Raw genomic sequence first — 21,184 nt, 5'->3', positions numbered from 1 at the left:
AATGGAACATCAACTCCAAGGGGACTATAGCAAAAGATGTCTGTGGTCTCAGGTGATGGGAAAACAGCCGTTGCAAGGTCTTCATAATGTGCCCAATTTTAGGTACCGGAACAAGAAAGGATATCTTCCATAGAACGGGGACCCTCCCTCATATTAGGCTCTGGTAAAAAAGCGCCTGGCGAGGCTCAGTCACTTGATTCACACAGGACATAAGATCTTATCTCCTCCACTGTACTGCGTAGAGGAGGGTGGTGAGACAAGTCATTTCTTTGCAGTATTAACGCTGTTGTAGATGTATGAGGGGGTGATTTAGGGAGCAGGGCTGTTAAAAGAGAGAAAAAGAAGTCAGCTGTTGAGACGAGGCCGAAATGAGCAGGTTGGAGGGCGACCACTCTGTCGAACCTGCTAAAGAAGCGGTAGAACTGATTGCCTTTCTTGAATAAGTGCAGTCCACTGATCCAGCCATCCATTACCTGGCTGTTCTTGTTTGTAGCCAGTAGTTTGCATTCCTCTTCACACCTCAGTCGTGTTGTTATTCTGCAGCTTCCGCTTCACTTTCTTTTCATAATCCCTCTTAACCTGCCTCATATTTCCCTTAATTCCCCATTGCACTTACAGTACTTGCCCCACACACTTCAACTGTACAATCATATCCCTGCAGAAGTTCATGTAGAATGTTCAAGTTTTAGTAGACGTACAAGGCTATGGCTTTTCGTGTCCACTTTCTGAATGACCGAGTGGTTACTGCCTGCTTTAGGACACAGGGTGTATAACAGGAATGAAGGTGGTGTTTTGGAAAATGTTTTTTTTTTTTAAAAGAATAAGTAAGGAAGCAATCTTGTCTTTGTGAGTTTTTGTGATGAAAAAAGAAATAAAGAAATCTTTGCAAAGAGAGGAAAATATACAAGTATTACGAGCTCAGACAACAAGCCCCTTCATTATGTGAGGGAAATTAAACAATTATCTATATCCAGCTTCACTAGCAGTCAGAACATAACGAGGAAGGAGTATTATGTACAGTATTACTGGGAAAGAGCTAGTAAACAAATAAAAAAAAGCCTTTGAAGGTTGTCTAAAACTAATAGAAGTAATACTTGGGATATATAATAACATTGATTTTACAACATAGTGGACCAGGTCGTGGTTTGATGGACCAACATGTGTGAGCATGTTTGTGTGTGTGTGTGTGTGAGCGCGTGCGTGTGTGTGTGTGTGTGTGTGTGTGTGTGTGTGTGGGTGGGTTGGGGTGGGGGGTTTGGGGTGACGATGCATTGTACGCTTCCTTACTATATGTGTATACATCGGATGAAGAATCTCCTCCTCTACTCCTGTTTCCCACATGATGTCTCTGCCATTCAACCCAGCAACACCATTGCCAAATTTGTTGATGACACTGTCCTTTTAGGACTGATCAGAAACATTGATAAGTCTCGCTACATGGAGGAGGTGTGATATCTTGGTAACAGTGTCAAATTAACACCCTGGACCTGGATACAGTCAAGACGAAAGAGATGATAAAGGACAGAAAATCCAGGAGCACTGAGTATACCACACCACTACATGAGTGGAGAGGAGGGGAAGAGGGTGGGAAACTTTAAGTTCCTCAGCGTCACCAATGGAGAAAACCAAACCTGGTCTACCAGGATATCTCACCAAGTGAGGAAAGTGTGTCCAAGACTGTACTTCCTCAGGAAACTATACCAAGCCCATTTCCCCAACATCTACCTAGTCAACCACAGTGACATCTAAGGACACACTCCTTTATTACATACTGTATGTAATCAAAGTAATCAAAATGTGTAAAACCTAAATATAACCAAATAACAACACTCTAGAATAATTCTACATCATTCCATGGACATAGTTCCAGATTTGTACAAATTTTGTCTTGTGTATCATTGTGTTTTTGAGCTTTTACTTTTATTTTGAAAACAGTGGCTTGCTTAATAATACAGAACAATCTAATTAAGAATTTTCTCTTTCATCCGACTCAGTTAGTTGGGAAATGATAAAAAAAAAAATCTATGATTAATAGTGTTGGATAGAAGAAGCAATGTAAGCAAAGCCTTCCTAACAATTAAAGAAAATGCACATTCGTCTAACAAACACTACCGGTACATGCATATTAATTTGGAACACAGTGTAAAGACAGACAGCCATTCACCCATACATTCACAATACCACTGAGTCGACACTGAACAGCATTGAACTGGCATTGAAGTCAGCCAAGTGAACCACTACAGTGGAAGTGAAATGCAATATGTCCATCTGAAATTAGAAATCATAAAACTAAAATAAAACCTTGAAAACCTTTTTTTTTCTTTACACTGATTTGTGAACTGTCACTTCTATAAGAACACCTGATCACATAGTTTTGTGGTCTACATTGGACAAGCCTGGGAATCTCAGTGTGTATGATCACTTTTGTTGCTGCCTACAGTGATGTTCAGAGTTGTGTGCACTGCGGTGTACAAATGTTGTTACACACTAAAATGATATGCTGGATTTTATTAGAGAGGCTGATTAGTGTCTTTCAGGGACATGCACAGGCTTAGCTTAAGCTTTCTTTTTTCGCAGCTTTAAGTCAGTGCAGTTGGGTATTAAATATTCAATAGATATTCACCACCATGCATGATATAATAAATTTAACACGAATATGGGGCCTTACAAAGGTATAAAGGCTCTCTGTGGGGAGCATCATTACAAATGCCAGAAAATAATGTAAGCCAATATGTGACAATCTCTGGTGGTGGTCATTATATCAAATTTTATCCCGTCATACCATAGTGGTAAATATTGATGATCAGTTTCAAAATTATAATTTTACAGGATGGTTCTTGGAACTTGGATACATTCACCTTATCAACACTATTGGGAAGTAAGATATCACAAGAGATGTAATGCAGAGCATGCTATCGGTGGCTGAGCTGATTTTGATAGTTTTTCAAAAAGCTTGCAGGTGGTATTAATGGGATATGTCACTCTAACCATTCTGAGTTAGGATGCCAGATTGTCATCAAAAGCAGTAATTTAAGAAGTAAAAACAATACCAATTAAGCTTGTTTTTGAAGGCATATCCCACCTGTGAGCTAATTTTAGCGAGCCCGTCAGTAGATTTTTAAGTGTCACCATTAAGATGGCAATCTCTAAAATGATGTTTCTTGTATTGAAATACTCAGTGGGCTTTCGTTTTGTAATCAGTACAAAAGTAATCTCCACCTTGGAAGTTCGTAAACATTATCACCTGAAGGCCAGAAGAACATACGTACGTCACCTGTTTGCTGCAAGATGCACAGTATGCGTTAAGGGTGCAGTTACAATCCAGGAAATTGTAAATACAATACCCACCGCGAAGGATTAATTGCTCATTTTCCATTCTAACATTTTAATGATCATAAGAAGTCAAATGTTTTTTCCTCCTGATACGACACATTTGAGAATCGATGAGAATTGATTAAAAAAAATCAATCTCTCAAGCAGCATCGAACATGGAATAGGAAAAATGTCATCAATTCCCATCCTTACCATATCATACCCTTGCTGTAGTCAGCAAATATTTACTTTATGCTCTAGTTAGAATAGTACAATAAACTATTGCTGTTTAACCAAGAGTTCTGTGTGTCGTGGAGAAGTGTGCCTTGCACACCTTCAGATGAGGAACAAAGACACCATTCAAACACTATCTTGGCTCACCATGGTATAGATTTAATTTCTGCTCATTAAGACTCAACTGTTAGAAATCAGGGCTCTTTTGGTAATGCAATGTTTCCAAAACTGAACATCTGTCACCAAATGTTGGCTAATGCTTTCTAGGCAAATTATAAAGAAAAGAATACAAGAAGGAAGTTCTATTCCTCCACCTCCACTATACAGGTGAAGCGGACATGCTCACCGCAACCTGAGGTGTCACAGTGACTCCCCCCACAACTCGATATATAGCTTTCTTCCAAGCAGCCCTGCTGTGAGACTACCACAAGAACACACCTACAGGCATGAAAGCAATTAGCAGCACCCCTCAATATCTTCATTTGCAGTTATCAGAATCCTTTTCTTCGTTTAGAAGAATGAAGATTAGCCGAAGTAAAACAGAATATATATGGATGACTGAGAGGGGTGGAGGGGGAAGAGTGAGGATCCAGGGAGAAGAGATAGCGAGGGTGGAGGACTTTAAATATTTATGGTCAACATTCCAGAGCAATGGTGAGTGCGGTAAAGAAGTGAAGAAACGGGTCCAAGCAGGTTGGAACAGCTGGCGGAAGGTGTCTGGTGTGTTCTGTGACAGAAGAGTCTCTGCTAGGATGAAGGACAAACTTCATAAAACAGTGGGGAGGCTGGCCATGATGTACGGGTTAGAGACGGTGGTACTAAAGAAACAACAGGAAGCAGAACTGGAGGTGGCAGAAATGAAGATGTTGAGGTTCTCTCTAAGAGTGACCAGGTTGGATAGGATTAGAAAGGACCTCATTAGAGGGACAGCCAAAATGTATGTTGTGGGGACAAGGTTCGAGAGAGCAGACTTCAATGGTTTGGACATGTCTAGAGGCAAGAGAGTGAGTATAATGGTAGAAGGGTGTTGAGGATGGAGCCGCCAGGCAAAAGAGCAAGAGGAAGACCAAAGAAAAGGTTGATGGATGTTGTGAGGGAAGACATGAGGGCAGTGGGTGTTATAGAGGAAGATGCAGGAGATAGGCTTAGGTGGAGAAAAAGATGACACGCTGTGGCGACCCCTAACGGGGCAAGCTGAGAGGAAAGAGTCCTTTTCTTCATTTGAACTGACAGCAGCCAAAAGGGACAATTGCCGAAGGAATGCAAGTAAAGAATGAAACTATTTGCTTCATATTCAAACGTGCATGCAAGGTGCCACCCAGTGGCATTTTAGAGTTCTGGAACGCATAAACTTCATTCAGTTTTTAACTAAAGATAAAATGTCCCATTTGATATTTCATGGACTGAATAGAAATATTCCAAATGTATGCCTTGATGTTTGTGTCAGTATATCAACTTTATCGTTTGACTGGCAAGACTTTGACAACGGTTGTCCTGATTTGAAATCTCCAACCAAACTAATGTTTAAACAGTCATGGTTGTTTGTCTCTATGCGCCCTGCAATTGGTTGGCAACTAGTCCAGGTTGTACTCAGACTCCTACCCGATAGGGCATCTGGGATAGACTCCAGCGCTCCTGCGAACCCTGTGAGGATGAGCATTTAAAAAAATGCATAGATTGATGGATAGCCTTTTTGTGCTTTAGATCACTATCCACCCTCGAGGACTTGCCTGCCACCAAAACAAGCACAAGAGCAGCCACGATCTTATTGGAAACTCCACATCCTGGCTCTTCCAGCTCCTTTCCTCTGGTACGCACTACCCAACAATGCTAACCAAAACTAGCAAGCATTCCAACAACTTCTTTCCTCTTGCAATTAAATTCTTAAACAGCTAATGTACCATTCAACTGCAACAAGCGACCACTTTTCTGCCTCAAGTTTGTTCTCAAATTCTCCCGGGCCAATTAGTACGATCAATCCCACCCTTCAAATCAAATAAAATCAAAACTAGCAGGCATTCAAACTGTTTTTTTTCTCTCGTGCAATTAAGTTAGCAAATTCTTGAGCAGCAAATCTACTAACTTTATCCTTGCTCCATTGTTGGGACAGACCCTCGCCTCCTGCTGGTTCAATAAGTATTAATAATATATACTGTAGACTGTCGCAAGATTTATCACTGTAAACTGCTCTCTTTGCCCAATTGTCATTACACTGATCTATAACGGTGAACTGTGAACAGGTAAGGTCACTCTGTATAAGCTTCACATAATGTGGGCGTTTGACGCACTCTAAACTGTTCTAAATCTAGAAGACTATGAATCTTGCACAAGTGTGACCCTTATGAGGATAAGTTCCTATTAATTGAATGTCAATTGTTGTCCATTCTTGTTAGTTTGTTTGGTTTTTTTTTTTTTTGGTACTAAAAACATGAATGTTGTACCAGGTTAACACAGACTGCCGGAGACAATTTCCTTGATTGTTGTTCCATACTTGGCCATTAAATCTGATTCTCAATCTGGTTCTGATATATTATAGATTATTCGTGCACTCACTGTGGTAGTCTGACCACTCTGCACCACCCACACATCTATTGTTGACCAAGACTAGACTCTGATACCTGATTAGCTTCTGCACCACTTACACAATTGACTGAGGAAAATCTGCAAAATCTGCACAATCAACATTGTCTCAGACTATTGAATGACTAGTCACTTTAAACTGCTGTCTTTGCACAATTGTCATTGCACTAATCTATAACAGTTCACTGGAGCGGTTCACAGCCGAGTATGAAACAGCTGGCTGAGACTCAGCACCTCCAAATCTGAGACCATGGTCATCAGATGGAAAAGAGTGTTGTGCCCTCTTTGGGTCAAGGATGAATCCTGATCCAAGTGTAGGAGGTCAAATATCTTGGGGTCTTGTTCACGTGTGAGGGGAGAATGCTGTGGGAGATCGACAGACGGATCGGTGCAGCGTCTGCAGTGATGCAGACTTTGTAATGGTCCATTGTGGTTAAGAGGGAGCTCAGTCAAAAGACGAAGCTCTCAATTTACCAGTCGATCTACGTTCCTACCCTCATCTATGGGCACGAGATAGGGTAATGACCGAAAGAACAAGCGGCCGAAATGAGTTTCCTCCGCAGGGTGTCCCGGCTCTCCCTTAGAGATAGGGTGAGAAGCTCGGTCATCAAATTCTATGTAGCTGCTGACATTGGTCAGTGGACACTAATAGTGAGTTAGGCACAGGAGGATGAGGAGTATCAGTTTCAGGGACATAGATGTGTACAATATGTATGTCTGGATAGGTTCTTACTTTATTCTCCAGTCGTCCAATGAGTTCAGATAGACGATTGATTTGAGCCTCGAGACTCTCTTTCCTGACCTCTACCGCACCTGCAACACACAAACAGACAAGCATAAGCAAGCATAACTCAATATATATATATATATATATATATATATATATATATAGTTTTGTGGATAAACTGCAGTCTTGCATCTCACTCCCATCTAAATTTATTGAAGAGCCAACATGTTGTTCATTAAATACCGCAAATCCATTTGTGACAAATTAATCATAAACACTGGAGTCTTTCTAATGTTTCATTTGCATCTGCAACTCTTAAATAATCTCAGCTAATTGCTGGTAATAGAAATGAGATTTGGTGCTGTGTTTGATGGAGATACAGCTGTGCTCATATGTTTTACACACAGAATTTGTTCGACGCCTACTGTTCTTGAAATAAAATGAATGATAACTCAAAAGAAGTCTTTCTTTTTAAATCAAATTCAATGTGAACTATAAGACATTTTACAGTAGAATAATAAAATACCGATGACAACAAATCGAGTAGGCTCCAACCTACACGACCGTTCAATAACAAAATTCTGCTGAATTTGCACTGAATGCTGTGAATGCTCAACGTGGGAGGCCCCTGATGATGACGTCAGTGGACAAAAATCATCATATGTATAATATATTAGTACCCAAATTGGAGCCGTATTCGTTCGCGTTGAAGCTGCGCGGCCTAGCCTTGCTCGGGAACATCAAATATTTGCTGAGGAGGTGAACACCAATCATGAGTACTTACATGACCTGCAAAACCTATGTTTCGTATACAACGAGGACAGTGAGTACCTAATAGGAAGTTGGGTGAGTGGAAACGTCAATTTAAACTTGCTTATAGGGCCAGACTAGCTTAGCTTAGCTGGCTAACAATGAGTCACATTTGCGATCTAACCGTGCTGTTGAAGAAACATCGAACGTGAGTACATAATGTGAATGACCTAAACAATGTGTACAACGAGGGACATGAGGACTTATAGGAAATTTAACAAGTCTTATGTTAGTACCCAAAAACGAGCCATGCCGTCTGCGTTGAAGCTGCTCAGCATATCCATTATATTTTCACACAGGTAGTCTGTGATTTGTGTACCTTATGTGCTGTCTATTTGATAGCTTTTATCTAACTTTAACATAGATTAGGCAGTATGTAAATTGTGTATTCTTATGTGTTGACTTTGTATATTTGATTGCTTTTATCTGACGAACTTTACAATATATACTGTGAGAATTGTGCATCTTATGTGCTGACTTTGTTAATTTGATTGCTTGTTTTGACCATCTGCAGCCCGAAGGAGGGCACAATTGCTGTGTGTCCTGTAGGCCGGTCACAATCCCGGATAAATGCAGAGGGTTGCGTCAGGAAGGTCATCCGGCGTAAAACTGTGCCAAACATATATGAGCGTTCTTCAAACGACTTCCATAATGGGTAGGCCGTGGCCTGGGCTAACTTCGCCCACCCCCGGCACTGTTAATCTGCAAGGCGTTGGTAGAAATTCAGATAATGTAGGTTGAAGACAAAAAAGAGGAGGAAAGCGACTTAGTCGGCAGAAGAAGAAGAGGCATGCACAGTCCCTACAGCTGTGTGTAGGGAATTTGAATGTTGGGAATATGACAGAAAAACTCAGGAGTTAGTTGACATGATGATTAGGAGAAAAGTTGATATATTCTACATCCAAGAGAGCAAGTGGAAAGGGAGGAAAGGCAAGAAGTTTAGGAGCAGGGTTGAAATTATTTTACGATGGAGTAGATTGGAAGAGAAATGGAGTACGGGTTATTTTAAAGGAAGAGCTGGTTAAAAATGTCTTAGAGGTGAAAAGAGTATCAGATCGAGTGATGAGACTTTGAAATTAAGGGTATTGTATATAATGTGATTAGCGGGTACGCCCCTCAAGTAGAATGTGACCTTGAGTTGAAAGAGAAATTTTGGAAGGAACTAGACGAAGTAGTCCTGCATTCCAGAGAGAGAGAGAGAGTTGTGATTAGTGAAGATTTCAATGGACAAGTTGGCGAAGGAAACAGGGGTGATGAAGAAGTGATGGGTAAGTACTGCATTCAGCAAAGGAACTTTGAGGGTCAGTTGGTGGTGGACTTCGCAAAAAGGATGGAATTGACAGGGGTGAAAACTTATTTCCAGAAGAGACAGGAGCATAGAGTGACCTATAAGAGCGGAGGTAGGAGCACGCAGGTGGATTGTATTTTTTGCAGACGATGTAATCTGAAGGAGGTTACTGATTGTAAGGTAGTGGTAGGAGAGAGTGGAGCTCGAAAGCATTGGATGGTCGTGTGTAGGATGATGACTCTGGTAGCGCGTAGGAACATTAAGAAGACAAAGGTAGAGCAGAGAATCAGGTGATGGAAGTTTAGGAAAGAAGAATGTTGTGTGGCCTTTCGGAAAGAGCTGAGACAGGCTCTAGATGGACAGGAAGAGCTCCAAGAAGACGACTGCCAAAGTAATCAGAGAGGCAGGCAGAAAAGTACTTGGGGTGACTTCTGGTAGGAAAGGGGAGAAGGAGTCTTGGTGATGGAACCCCAAAATACAGGGAGTCATACAAGGAAAGAGATTAGCGAAGAAGAAGTGGGATACTGAGAGGACTGAGGAGAGGCAGAAGGAGTACATGGGGATGAGACGTAGGGCGAAGGTAGAGGTGGCGAAGGCTGAACAACAGGCATATGACGACATGTACACCAGGTTGGATACGAATGAAGGAGAAAAGGATCTCAACAAGTTGGCCAGACATAGGGATAGAGATGGGAAGGATGTGCATCAAGTAAAAATGATGAAGAATAGTGATTGAAATATCTTGACTGGTGCCAGTAGTGTGCTGAGTAGATTGGAAGAGTACTTTGAGAAGTTGATGAATGAAGAAAATGGGAGAGAAGGAAGAATAGAAGAGGCAACAGTGAATGACAAGTGGCAATTATTAGTAAGGGGGAAGTTAGAGAGGCACTGAACAGGATGAAAAATGGAAAGACAGTTGGTCCTGATGACATACCAGTGGAGGTATGGAAGCAATTTTGAGAGGTGGTTGCGGAGTTTTTGACCAACTTATTCAATAGAATACTAGCGGGAGAGAAGATGCCTGAAGAATGGAAGAAAAGTGTGCTCGTCCCCATTTTTAAAGACATAGGCGATGTTCAGAACTGTGGAAACTACAGAGGCATAAAGATGATGAGCCACACAATGAAGTTATGGGAAAGAGGAGTGGAGGCTAGACTCAGGACAGAAGTATCTCCGAATAACAGTGTAGTTTCATGCCTAGAAAGAGTACCACAGATGCATTATTTGCCTTAAGGATGCTTGTGGAAAAGTACTAATAAGGTCAGAAGGAGCTACATTGTGTCTTTGTAGACCTAGAAAAAGGCCATGATAGAGTACTAAGAGAGGAACTGAGGTACCGCATGGGCAAGTCTGGTGTGGTGGAGAAACATGTTAAAATAGTACAGGACATGTATGAGGGCAGCAGAACAGCGGAGAGATGTGCCGTAGGTGTGTCAGAAGAATTTAAGGTGGAGGTGGGATTGCATCAGGGATCCGCTGTGAGCGCCTTACTGTTTGTGGTAGTAATGGATAGGCTAACAAATGAGGTGAGGCTGGAATCCCCTTGGGCCATGATCGCAGATGATATTGTGATCTGCAGTGAAAGCAGGGAGCAGGCAGAGGAACCATTAGAAAGCTAGAGGCACGCACTGGAAAGGAGAGGAATGAAGATCAGCTGAAGTAAAACAGAGTATATGTGCATGAATGAGAGGGGCGGAGGGGGAAGAGTGAAGCTCCAGGGAGAAGTGATACCACGGGTGGATGACTTCAAATACTTGGGGTCAACAATACAGAGCAATGATGAGTGTGGTAAGGAAGTGAAGAAACGGGTCCAAGTGGGGTGGAACAGTTGGCAGAAGGTGTCTGGTGTTCTATGTGACAGAAGAGTCTCCGCTAGGATGACGCACACAGTTTATAAAACAGCGATGAGGCAAGCCATGATGAATGGATTAGAGACAGTGGCACCGAAGAAACAACAGGAAGCAGAACTTGAGGTAGCAGAAATGAAGATGTTGAGGTTCTCGCTCAGAGTGAGCAGGTTGGATAGGATTAGAAATGAGCTCATTAGGGGTACAGCCAAAGTTGGATGTTTTGGAGACAAGAGACTTCGATGGTTTGGACATGTCCAGAGGCGAGATGGTGAGTATATTGGTAGAAGGGTGCTGAGGATGGAGCTGCCAGGAAAAAAAGTGAGTGAAGACCAAAGAAAAGGTTGATGGATGTTGTGAGGGAGGACATGAAGACTGTGGGTGTTAGAGACGAAGATGCACGAGATAGGCTTAGATGGAAAAAGATGCCACGCTGTGGCAACCCCTAACGGGACAAGCTGAAAGGAAAAGAAGAAGAAGACATTAGAATAATAAAATCATTAATGACAATCCAGACAAATATACAGTATAAAGATAATTCCGTTCAGTCATATTTTCTACGGAAATGCCAATATTTCACAAATTCTCCCAGTGTATGTAAATGTATGGGCACACCTGTTTAAGTAAATGAGAGCCATACACACACTCTCAGACATTGCTGCAAACTTTATTCACCACATATCATTGATTAAATTACTGTGGCTAATCATGCAATGCATTCATTAATTAAATGTACTTTCCACAGCATTAAGCGATTTTAGTTGATCTCACACCATACGTTACCGTAGTTTTAATATGGATATTAATCACAGTTAATTGTGATTATTTTACAAATGTTATTTTTAGTGTTGCCAGTAAATTTCTGTCATTCAGGTTTACAACCTGCTACCATTTACACAGAAATACTTTGTTATTTTTAATACACAACTATACTTAGTTTACTGTGAAAGCAATATAGAGTATTGTTATATTACCATGAACCTCAATTACAGTAAATTAAAAATAAAAAAAATAAAACAGAAACAGTGTTGGCAGAGAGTTCCTGTAAAAATAATTTGCAATGTCTATCAGTGTAGTTACAGTATATAATGCAATGCAGTTTTAAATCACTGTGTACAACAAACACAAATCATAGTGACAGATTGACACCTTTATCTTTGATAATTATTAAGAACAGAACTTTATTTCTTCCATCATTCAGTTCCCTCATCTTATTCTGTTCAGGGGTCTTCAGCCTCTATAAACACAACAGCTTTGCAATTTAGCATCTACAAACCTTCTACTATGGCCATTTCAAGTTAATAAATCCCACACAGGCGGGTCCAGGATTTAAAACCAGGTCCTCAGAACTGTGAGGCAGATGTTCATACCAGTCACACCACCCTGCCATCCTATTGTACTACTGCATATCTTTCATAATCATCATAATTGCATGTTCACAGCCTACACAAAATTTTACACTTACAAAAAGAGACATGCTCCCCCTTTACAAGAAAAAAATTACAACATAAGCTTAAGCAAAACGTCTAAGTCAGGCAACATTTTTCAAAAACATCTTTCAAACTGGTAAACTGGTCATGAAGCCATGCTGGGATTTATAATCATATTTGCAGAATGTATGTTTGCCACAAACTCAGCAATGCTTGTAACCACAACAAAAACCAAACCTATGTAGTGATGCATCATGTTTTGGGGTGTTGGAAATGGGGCGTTAGTCAAGGTGGAGGGATTTCTCAAAAGCTCAAATTTGCAGTCAGGGTTAGTCGCACTGAACCTTCAGGCTTCCCTTACAAAGTAAAACAAAATGCCAGGAAATGCCAACTGGAACATCTAAGCTTTATTTGGGATTATTTTTGGGCACTTTATAGTCAATGGTGATAGGTCTCCACTGACACCTATTTGATATTTACATGTGTTTTGGTTAATTCTGACCACAGCCACATCCCCACTTATAGCAAGCATTATTTATCGTGATAACAAAAACCTGGTATTTGAACAGCGGTGTATAGAACATTTACATATTGTATCCATCTTGTGCATTATATGCTGTACACAGTGCAATATACTATATGCTGTATGCTACATGGTATGAAATTACTGCTCAGGCACTTCTAGTTACATGTACATTTTCCTATCATATACTTGAGATGTTGACAACAAAGCTGAATGTGACTCGTTCAAAAAAAAAACCCAGTTAATATTGAATCTCTCAAACATTGTCAGGACCCCATATAAATTGAGAAAAAAAATCATTAATCATTCCACCTCTTTTGAGCAAGTAGCCCCTACTTCTGACTGCAGTGCAATTGTGTTTCAATGCACTCCCACGCCCACCTTACACTCTCTCCCGAGCACCCTTCCACTTTCTCCCCCCCTGATGGCTCCCTGCAGCAAATTGGAGAGCTGACTGCCCACTCTTCATTAAAGGATTTAACAGCCAGTCAATTAGTAGATACCTTCCTCCACACCAACAGACAGACCCTCATCAATTAAACCAGAGCCCGTAACCATGGAGGCTCTTGGACATAAAAGCGCAGTGGTGAGTTTGATGGACTCTGACAATAAGTGGCCTGGTCAATTATAAAAGTGAGTCAGGAATTATAGCCTTCAAAATTCACAGATGGCTGAGAAGAGCAGTGTACCTCTTGACATTCTCCTCAATTAAACAATACTTAGTTATTTCCAATTCATCTCGTTTAACTTTTTCTATCCTGTGCCAGCCACCAGCTTGATGTTTACACCAGTCAAAAGTCATAATCAAATTAGATGGCTCAAAAGTACAACTGTGCACCTTCTATTTTATGTACTACGCAGGGTTGAAATTTAGCTTAGAGATGCTGCGATATGGTAACTGTTATGAAAACTGCTTGAATTGATCATTTACTAAGAAATGCAAATTACCAGTACATTGTACATTTTACACGTTTAACAGCCAGTGTTTACCCTGTGCAGTGCCGACACTGGATGTAGGACTGTGCTGAGAAAAAAAGAAAAATAAAATAAAGAAGGAAAAAAGATAACCCTTTTATACTTCTGTAGGCTTTAAACGGGAGTTCATGGTGATGGATAGCTTCATTTCTAAATTCAATTAATTTTACATCATAGTGTGTTTATTCATCGTCTTTCAAGTTTATAATTGTTGCTCACCCCAATTAAAGAGTAATTATTGCTATGCAAGCTTATGCAGGGTATTTAAACAATGAATGGTTGAATGATCCGAGGTCTGCTCCTCCAGTTTCCATAACAACCACTTTATAAAACAGAAATGGCAAGTAATTTAAGTGATGAGTGTTGTTACTGAATACTGTACTTTGGCATGAATGGATATGGAAACTAGAGATGACGCCAAATATTCTAAACAGTAAAAATCTAATTTACAGTTCACTATAGTTCATATTTGCATTTTTTTTTTTTGCCAAGATATGCCCTTGCTCAGAAAACAACTGCATTGTGTGGAGGGAAAACAGCAAAATAAGAACATAATTTTCTGTCGTAAACGCCATGTTTTAACTGTGTATTGCGGCCACCCCCTGCCCACATTTTAAGTATAAATTTAAAATGTAATGTACTTGTAAATGTACTTTTATTTACCTAGATTTTTTTTTTAAATACATGAGCACATTCAACAGCCCCAAAATTCCTGGATGAATACTCCCCTCTTCCTGCAATCAGCTGATTACAATGTCAGTTGCTCTCCGCCAACATTACCAGCCTTCCTGCATCCATACTGATTTTTGCTCTGTGATAATATGAGCAGTACATGCACCAGTGCACACAACTCCTCTAGGCTGTGGACCAGCTTCAGTTGATTAGAGTTGGTTCTGTGCAACACCTGTGCTTCTAAAAGGCCTGGATTGTTGTGCTTTGCCTCTACTTTTGCTACAATGCATCAACTACAAAAACTGCAGGCAGGCTGCTACATGATTAGTTTGTATACAGTCAATAAAATACAGAGAACAAAATACATCTTAAAGCTAGATTTGGTGTACAAGCTCAAGTTTTCCCATGGATGACAGAACATTATTCTTTGTGTGTAACTAATTATGTAGCATATATGTATGTATACACACACACCAGACAACATGTCCAAATGCACAAGCACAATTAAATGCAGGTGATTAAATAGTAATAATGATAATAATACAATAAAGTGGGGCAATAAGCCACTTCTCACAAATGCACCACAGCAAGTAGTTGCTTACCCTGGCGTGAGTTGGGGATATTTTTAGCTCTTCAATTCACTTCCTCCCCGTTTTACTTCTCATCATTTGATCCTTACCCAATTCATCCTCACTGCACTGCAGTTCTGCTGCCTTGCATGTTTATCTTTCTTCTGATCAAGTTACACACCCGTGTATATCAGTAGCCTAAAGGAATAACATTTTGGTCTCCCTATACAATGTGTGCATGCAACAAGACAAGTGGAGACCAGTAATACCGAATGTATATTTGACACGACAAAGAAAGTTTAGCGCATATCTAATTAAAGGATTTGGTAATACAGTAATATATTAGTCAATTCATGCAATTTTCCTGACTCTGGACTCTCTCCACAGTTCATGTGCATATTTTGCCCATAACCCAAATTTCTACAGTTTGTTGCATGATATGTACACCCTGCCATAAATTGATGGACTGCACATATTAGAATACTACATAAAAAATGTATTATAAAATGTGATATTCACAGGCAGAGCTGCCAAGAAAAAAAATCTATTGACCTGACATTCGCAGATGTAAAACAAATTATAACGGTGATGAATGATGAAAGAAAACTACTTAAATTATTCTGTCTTTTTAAATTGTCAGATCCATGTCCTTGATATGCTGTTAAAACTGTCGGTGAAAAATTAGATGCATTTGAGAGCCAGTGACATTGCAGAAAGCAGAAAAAAATATGAAAAATTAAAGTTAATCCTGAGAGGAGGGAAAGTCTGAATTATTCAGCAAAGAAAGATGGCTAAGAGAAATTTTTGACTCATTCACAATCGTAACAGAGTTTGAGAACAGAACCTTCTTGTTGGCAGAATTGATAAATACTGTAAACTTAAAATATGCAAACATTTCGTAATGATAAAACACAACCAAATATATAAGTATCTAGTATCTTAGGTGGTCCCTTGATGAGCTAATGTTAGCTAACAATATGCAGTAAACCTTTGGGGTGGTTGGCGTGAGTGCGACTAACTGACTACGCCTTTTCTTAAATACTCTTTCACTTCACTGACTTGTCTGGGAAATGTTGTGGGAAATGATCAAATTTCCCTGAATCAAAATATTATTTATTTCCAATAACATAAAATTCATCTTTCTTCATCTGTCTATGGCAGCAGCATATAAAGACAGACAGAACAAATAAATGCTTTTCTATGAGATGGAAGAATGTGTGTAATTAACTTGTGTATCCACATTTTGTGATATTTTTGTTTGTTGGTGTTCCGTGACATTTTTCAAATTTAAGTTATGTGCCTTAGCTCAATAAAGGTTGGGAATCACTGGTATAGAGAATACTTGTGTTGTCATGTTATAAATAAACTAGTCACTGACATTGTGTTAGGGAAAGTTGAATGAGAGAGACCCAAAGCATTCATTTATTTTGCGTGGTGGAGCCTATCCCAGCTATCTTTGGGCGAGAGGCGGGGTACATGGGGATGTGGGAGGAAACAAAAGTACAGTCACAGGGAGAAAATGCAAACTCCCACGACTTAGTTAACATAACATGACCAAGTGAGGTGAAAGATCAAACCACTATTTGTTTTAGGTTTTTCACTGTCCCAATTCCAAATGAAAAATTTAAGCTTTCAGTTGGTTGGTGATTGAATAGAGGAAACTGGGATCAGAGTTCATGTCAGTGTATTTTAGGATCTTGGGGATGCAATTTTCTTCATTGCTAAACAATGTTGTTCTTAGTGGGGACTACACACTTGTACATATATACAGCACTCCCACAACCCTCATGAGGATAAGCAGCTCAGAAAATGGATGGATGGTACCTAGTCATTTATGTATACTGTATGTGGCAAGTTTCGTTTAGAAGTAAATAATCTGTTCTTTTATGTGGTGCCACATGATAGAGGAAAATGAGGAACATCACTTCCTCATCACTGTAGAAAAACACATGTAATATTAATCATAAAGAAAAAAAAGATTTATTGGCCCTATGGTGCTCCAGCGCCACACGATATAATGTTGAGCAAGAAACTATAACAAATCGAACTTGAATTTTACACTCAAGTTTAGGCAAAGATGGATGTGCTTTGAACTGTTGGAGTAAAGTATGTGTATTATGATAATGTCTGGACTTCAGTGTTTACAGATGACACTAATAATTGCATTACTGCTTAGTAACAACTCAAGAACAGTGTTTTATTGTGACTAGGAAAAAGCACGATGGAAAAAAACACATTTTTATATTAAAACTGAAAAGTTTGATTGATGTGATACTGATTACTGGCGGCACAGTGGAGACCTGTCAGTGCATCTGCCTCACAGTTCTGAGAACCTGGGTTCATACCTGTCCTCCCCTGTGTGGAGTTTACATGTTCATCCTATGCCTGTGTGTTTTTTCTTTGTGTTTCTCACAAAACGTCCTCACATCCCCAACCTCAAGTCATACAAAGGTCTACTGAAGCTAACCAAGATGATTTACCCCAAAAGTTGGCTCAACCACAATAAATTATCCTCAGTCATGTAGACAAGCAGACTGCTGGGTAGAACTGTCATGGTGAGTGCCACAGAGGGTTGCCCTAAATAGATGCCCTTGTTCATCAGAGGCTTTTTTTACTCTGACATTTGCATGTTCTCTCTTTGCCTGTGTGGATTTTCCCTGGGTACTCCCGTTTCCTCCCACTTCCCAAAAACATACAAGCTAATTGGGAACTCAACAAATTGCCCATAGGTGTTCACGTGTGTGTGAATTGTTGTTGGTCAATCTGTGCCCAGTGATTGAATGATGACCAATTCAGGGTGTACGCTGCCTCAAGCTCTCACCCAGAGTCTGCTGGGATCAGCTCCAGCACGCCCTTCGACCCTAGTGCGGATAAGTGCCATAGAAAATGGATGGATGGATGGTTGTTGCATCCATCATATATGTTATCACACAGTAAGAATACCCCGAAATATATGCTATTATAAATACTGATGTAATGAAGAAAATGGAGCTACAGTCCTCCTCATCTTGATAATGATGGCATGTCATCTGACATGGCCCATAACACAAAATCATGTGTGCATATTTATTAAGTGGATGATAAACTGCTGAATGTCAGCTGAGCATCGCGTGCCGAATGATTGTGGATTGGAAAGCAATCATTCAAGCACATGATGGATGGGTCCAACTATAAAATATAAGGAGGCCTTTAAATTTGTGTATGTGTGGGAGGAGGGAGCTGGGGGACGGGGTGCACCTGAGGCGGTGTTGATGGTCCTGACAGCCTCCCTGGCACTGATTCTGTTGTTCGGGGGATAATCAGGAACAACGTTGTCATGACGGCTCTCCGACATCCGGGGACTTGTCTTTGCTGGAATGTGACTGAAATGGAAAAAAATACATTATTGAAAATTATTCATCAAGGTTAGATTTTAATTTCATTTTCCATTGCCTATTTTGCATGCGAACCCCCCCCCCCAAAAAAAAAAAAAAAAAAACCATACATAACACAAAGTGATACAATCGGATTTCATCTTATATGTGTTGTCATATATTCTTCCCAGGGTCTTGAGAATCAGGACTGATAGTCCATGGTTTATAGACATTTTTTTAACCTATCTGAAATGATTCAGATTTCAGACTCAATAAACAGAGCCAAAGAAAAGGCTTACATTGTCATGGGCATGGCCTGGCCACTGCCGTGAGGGGCGTGGCTGGGCCACTGCCCTGGGCAGCACCACCTCTGACAGCTGTGACACAGCTGCTGTTCATTTGACTGTAATTAGACCAGGCATTTAAATGTCAAGTGTCGTTCCTATAAACACTCTAAAATAGATATTGTAATGAAAAATACATATAACATTATTCACGTCAATGTCTATACGAAAAAATAAATGTGAGCGGAGAGCGCATCATCCATGCGAAAAGTTGCAGAAGCGTCATTCTTTGACATCCAAGTGGTCGCCATATTGGATGCATCCACTGTCCGTGACGTCACCCGGACATTCGCCAATTAAAACACGCGGTGCACCCTACTATGGGAGACCAACACGCCCCTTCTGACACGTAAGCTCTTTTTGAAAAGTAGAACACCACACAACCGAGAGAAGTTATCGGGGCAATATTACCCTATTGTTTCGAGCCATATTCAGATGATATGCAATCACGGCCAAACCGCCTCTCGTCTGATCCACTTCCAAGGCGGAGATGAGCCATCGCGGCTCATCGCAGCCGGCCGATGTGGCTCAATTTTTTTATCATGGAGCCGAGCCATGCTGCTTTAGGGGCTTGTTCATAGCCGCCGCAGTACGTGATGAACAACACCGTCGAGCCGGTGTGCTTTACTGTGTTGTCGGCTGAGTGTGGCATTGTGGCAGCGTTCTTCAGAGCCGCCGCCGTCTGCGACCCCGAAGTGCAGCTTTCGCTGGCGAAGCAACGCAGCAGCCCGACGCCATCCGACTCGCACATCGACACATTTCGTACCCAGATCTTTTGTTACGTTTGTGAGACGATTACGTGGTCCGCCCCAAACTATTATTTTTTTAGGAGCTGTATACACACCTACCCATCATTTGGATCCCACGAAGCTCTCGTCCTCTGCACCCGTGCAATCCATTTTTCACGACGAACCGGGTCTCTTGCAAACTTATGAAGGGTAAATCCATCCTCCCGAGTGTTCAAGCAATGTTCAGCAATGCTACGAGCCAACATTTTGGCTCACACAAAGAAACAATGAGCTACCTTACCTTACCGTAAAACTAATGGAAACAAATGAGTCCACTTGAGGGCGGGTCTGTCCTTTACGTCACTTCCTCCTTCTTCTCGAAAACAAGAGAAGATTTTAATGGCGGGAGTTACAAAAAGCTGTATACGTCAAAATCATGTTTTGTGGTGAAAAAACACATGGGTCCATGCCGGCTGCCGTTTTTTCATAACATACTAAAAATCAGGCATCTCATGACAGTGGCCCTTTAAGTTGGAGTTTTGTCATTTGGAATTTGCCAGTTTGTTGCATTGCATTTACTGCATGTTGGATTCTCCACTATTGAGCGTAAGTCTAGTGTAGAGCTATCCTTGTCACAGCGAGTCTGTGCCCTTTTAGTTTGTCCCCGTCTTGTCAAGTTTCTTAGTTTGTTCCATCGTCATCGGACCCCGGTTTTGTGCCTCTGCCTTGTCCTATTGCTACACCTGGTATTGAACTGATTCTGAAATAAAGCCACTTTCATCATTATGTTGTTGCCTGGAAGTCCTGCATTTGGGTCTGCCCCTGTGCTGTTGATCGATGACAGAACTGGCCAAAACACGACCCAGCAGGGAAGAAGCGGCGTCGCCGACCACACTGCCTGTCTGGCTCCCGGCGCCCCCAGCCTGAGGACCAAGCACCCCCTATCTGAGTGAGCTCCGTCTTATTGCCTTCTCCTGCCTTGTCATCTGCACTACCCGTTTGTCATGATTACTTCCCAACCACACATTTTGATGAACTCGGATTTTTTGGATTACGAGGAAGATCTGCATTTATACGACCGGCTGCTTGATTCTGACTCGGACATTGACTTAATTTTCTCTCCTGGTGATCAGTTCCAGTCAGTTTGTTTTCGCGTCTCACGCTTCCAGCCCCCATGTGCCTTCATCTCGTGGCTCCCATTACTCATCGACCAAGCCACAGCACTTCCGTCCACATATCGCCGGCGACCAATCCACAGCAGATTTCCACTCGGGCCTCGCCTGTGATCGAGCCAAGACAGAATATTGCCCACTCAGCGCTGATGACCAAGCCACAGCGGCATCCCGCTTTCGCACCAGCTACGGCCAAGTCATAGCCGACGTCCATCCACATCTCGCCGCCGGCAAACCCTCAGACGACTTCCACCGACACTTCACTGTTGACCGAGCTGGCGGACTTGACGCTGGTGATCTTTAAAATTGCGGATCTCATGGACGGGATTCAGCGGCAATTAATCCTTGTCCCGGGATGGCCACAGCTGAGTCAAGCCCATGTGGCGGTGGTGACTGAAGCGCCGCCGAACCAATCTCACGTCGCTGTAGCAACTGACCCGCTGCTGAGCCAAGCTCACGTCGCGGTGGCGACTGAGCCGCCGCCAAGCCACGCCCATGTCTCGGTGGCAACTGAGCCATGCCCATGCCTCGACGGTGACCATTCCCCAGCCGCCCAATGACCACGCTTAATGACCATGTTCATGCTTCGGCAGTGACTGATCCACGGCCGTCCGATGACC

At 41.5% G+C, this 21,184-nt stretch overlaps 1 protein-coding gene across 3 annotated transcripts in view; it reads right to left on the bottom strand.

Annotated features, from left to right (window-relative positions):
• necab2 (N-terminal EF-hand calcium binding protein 2) overlaps window positions 1-21,184 on the bottom strand; it is a 148,511-nt gene that overhangs the window by 31,330 nt on the left and 95,997 nt on the right. For all 3 annotated transcript variants that reach the window (XM_061821627.1, XM_061821626.1, XM_061821625.1), the window contains exons 6-7: window positions 18,205-18,329; window positions 6,860-6,939 (exon numbers count right to left, since the gene is read on the bottom strand). In XM_061821627.1, coding sequence (XP_061677611.1) covers window positions 6,860-6,939; window positions 18,205-18,329 — 205 coding nt within the window. The remainder of the gene's footprint in view (window positions 1-6,859; window positions 6,940-18,204; window positions 18,330-21,184) is intronic.

The sequence above is a fragment of the Syngnathoides biaculeatus genome, chromosome 6 (genome assembly GCF_019802595.1).
Source record: "Syngnathoides biaculeatus isolate LvHL_M chromosome 6, ASM1980259v1, whole genome shotgun sequence".
In the NCBI taxonomy this organism is placed as follows: domain Eukaryota; kingdom Metazoa; phylum Chordata; class Actinopteri; order Syngnathiformes; family Syngnathidae; genus Syngnathoides; species Syngnathoides biaculeatus.
Note: the sequence above shows the minus strand (reverse complement) of the source record. Positions and strands in the feature narration are given on the sequence as shown.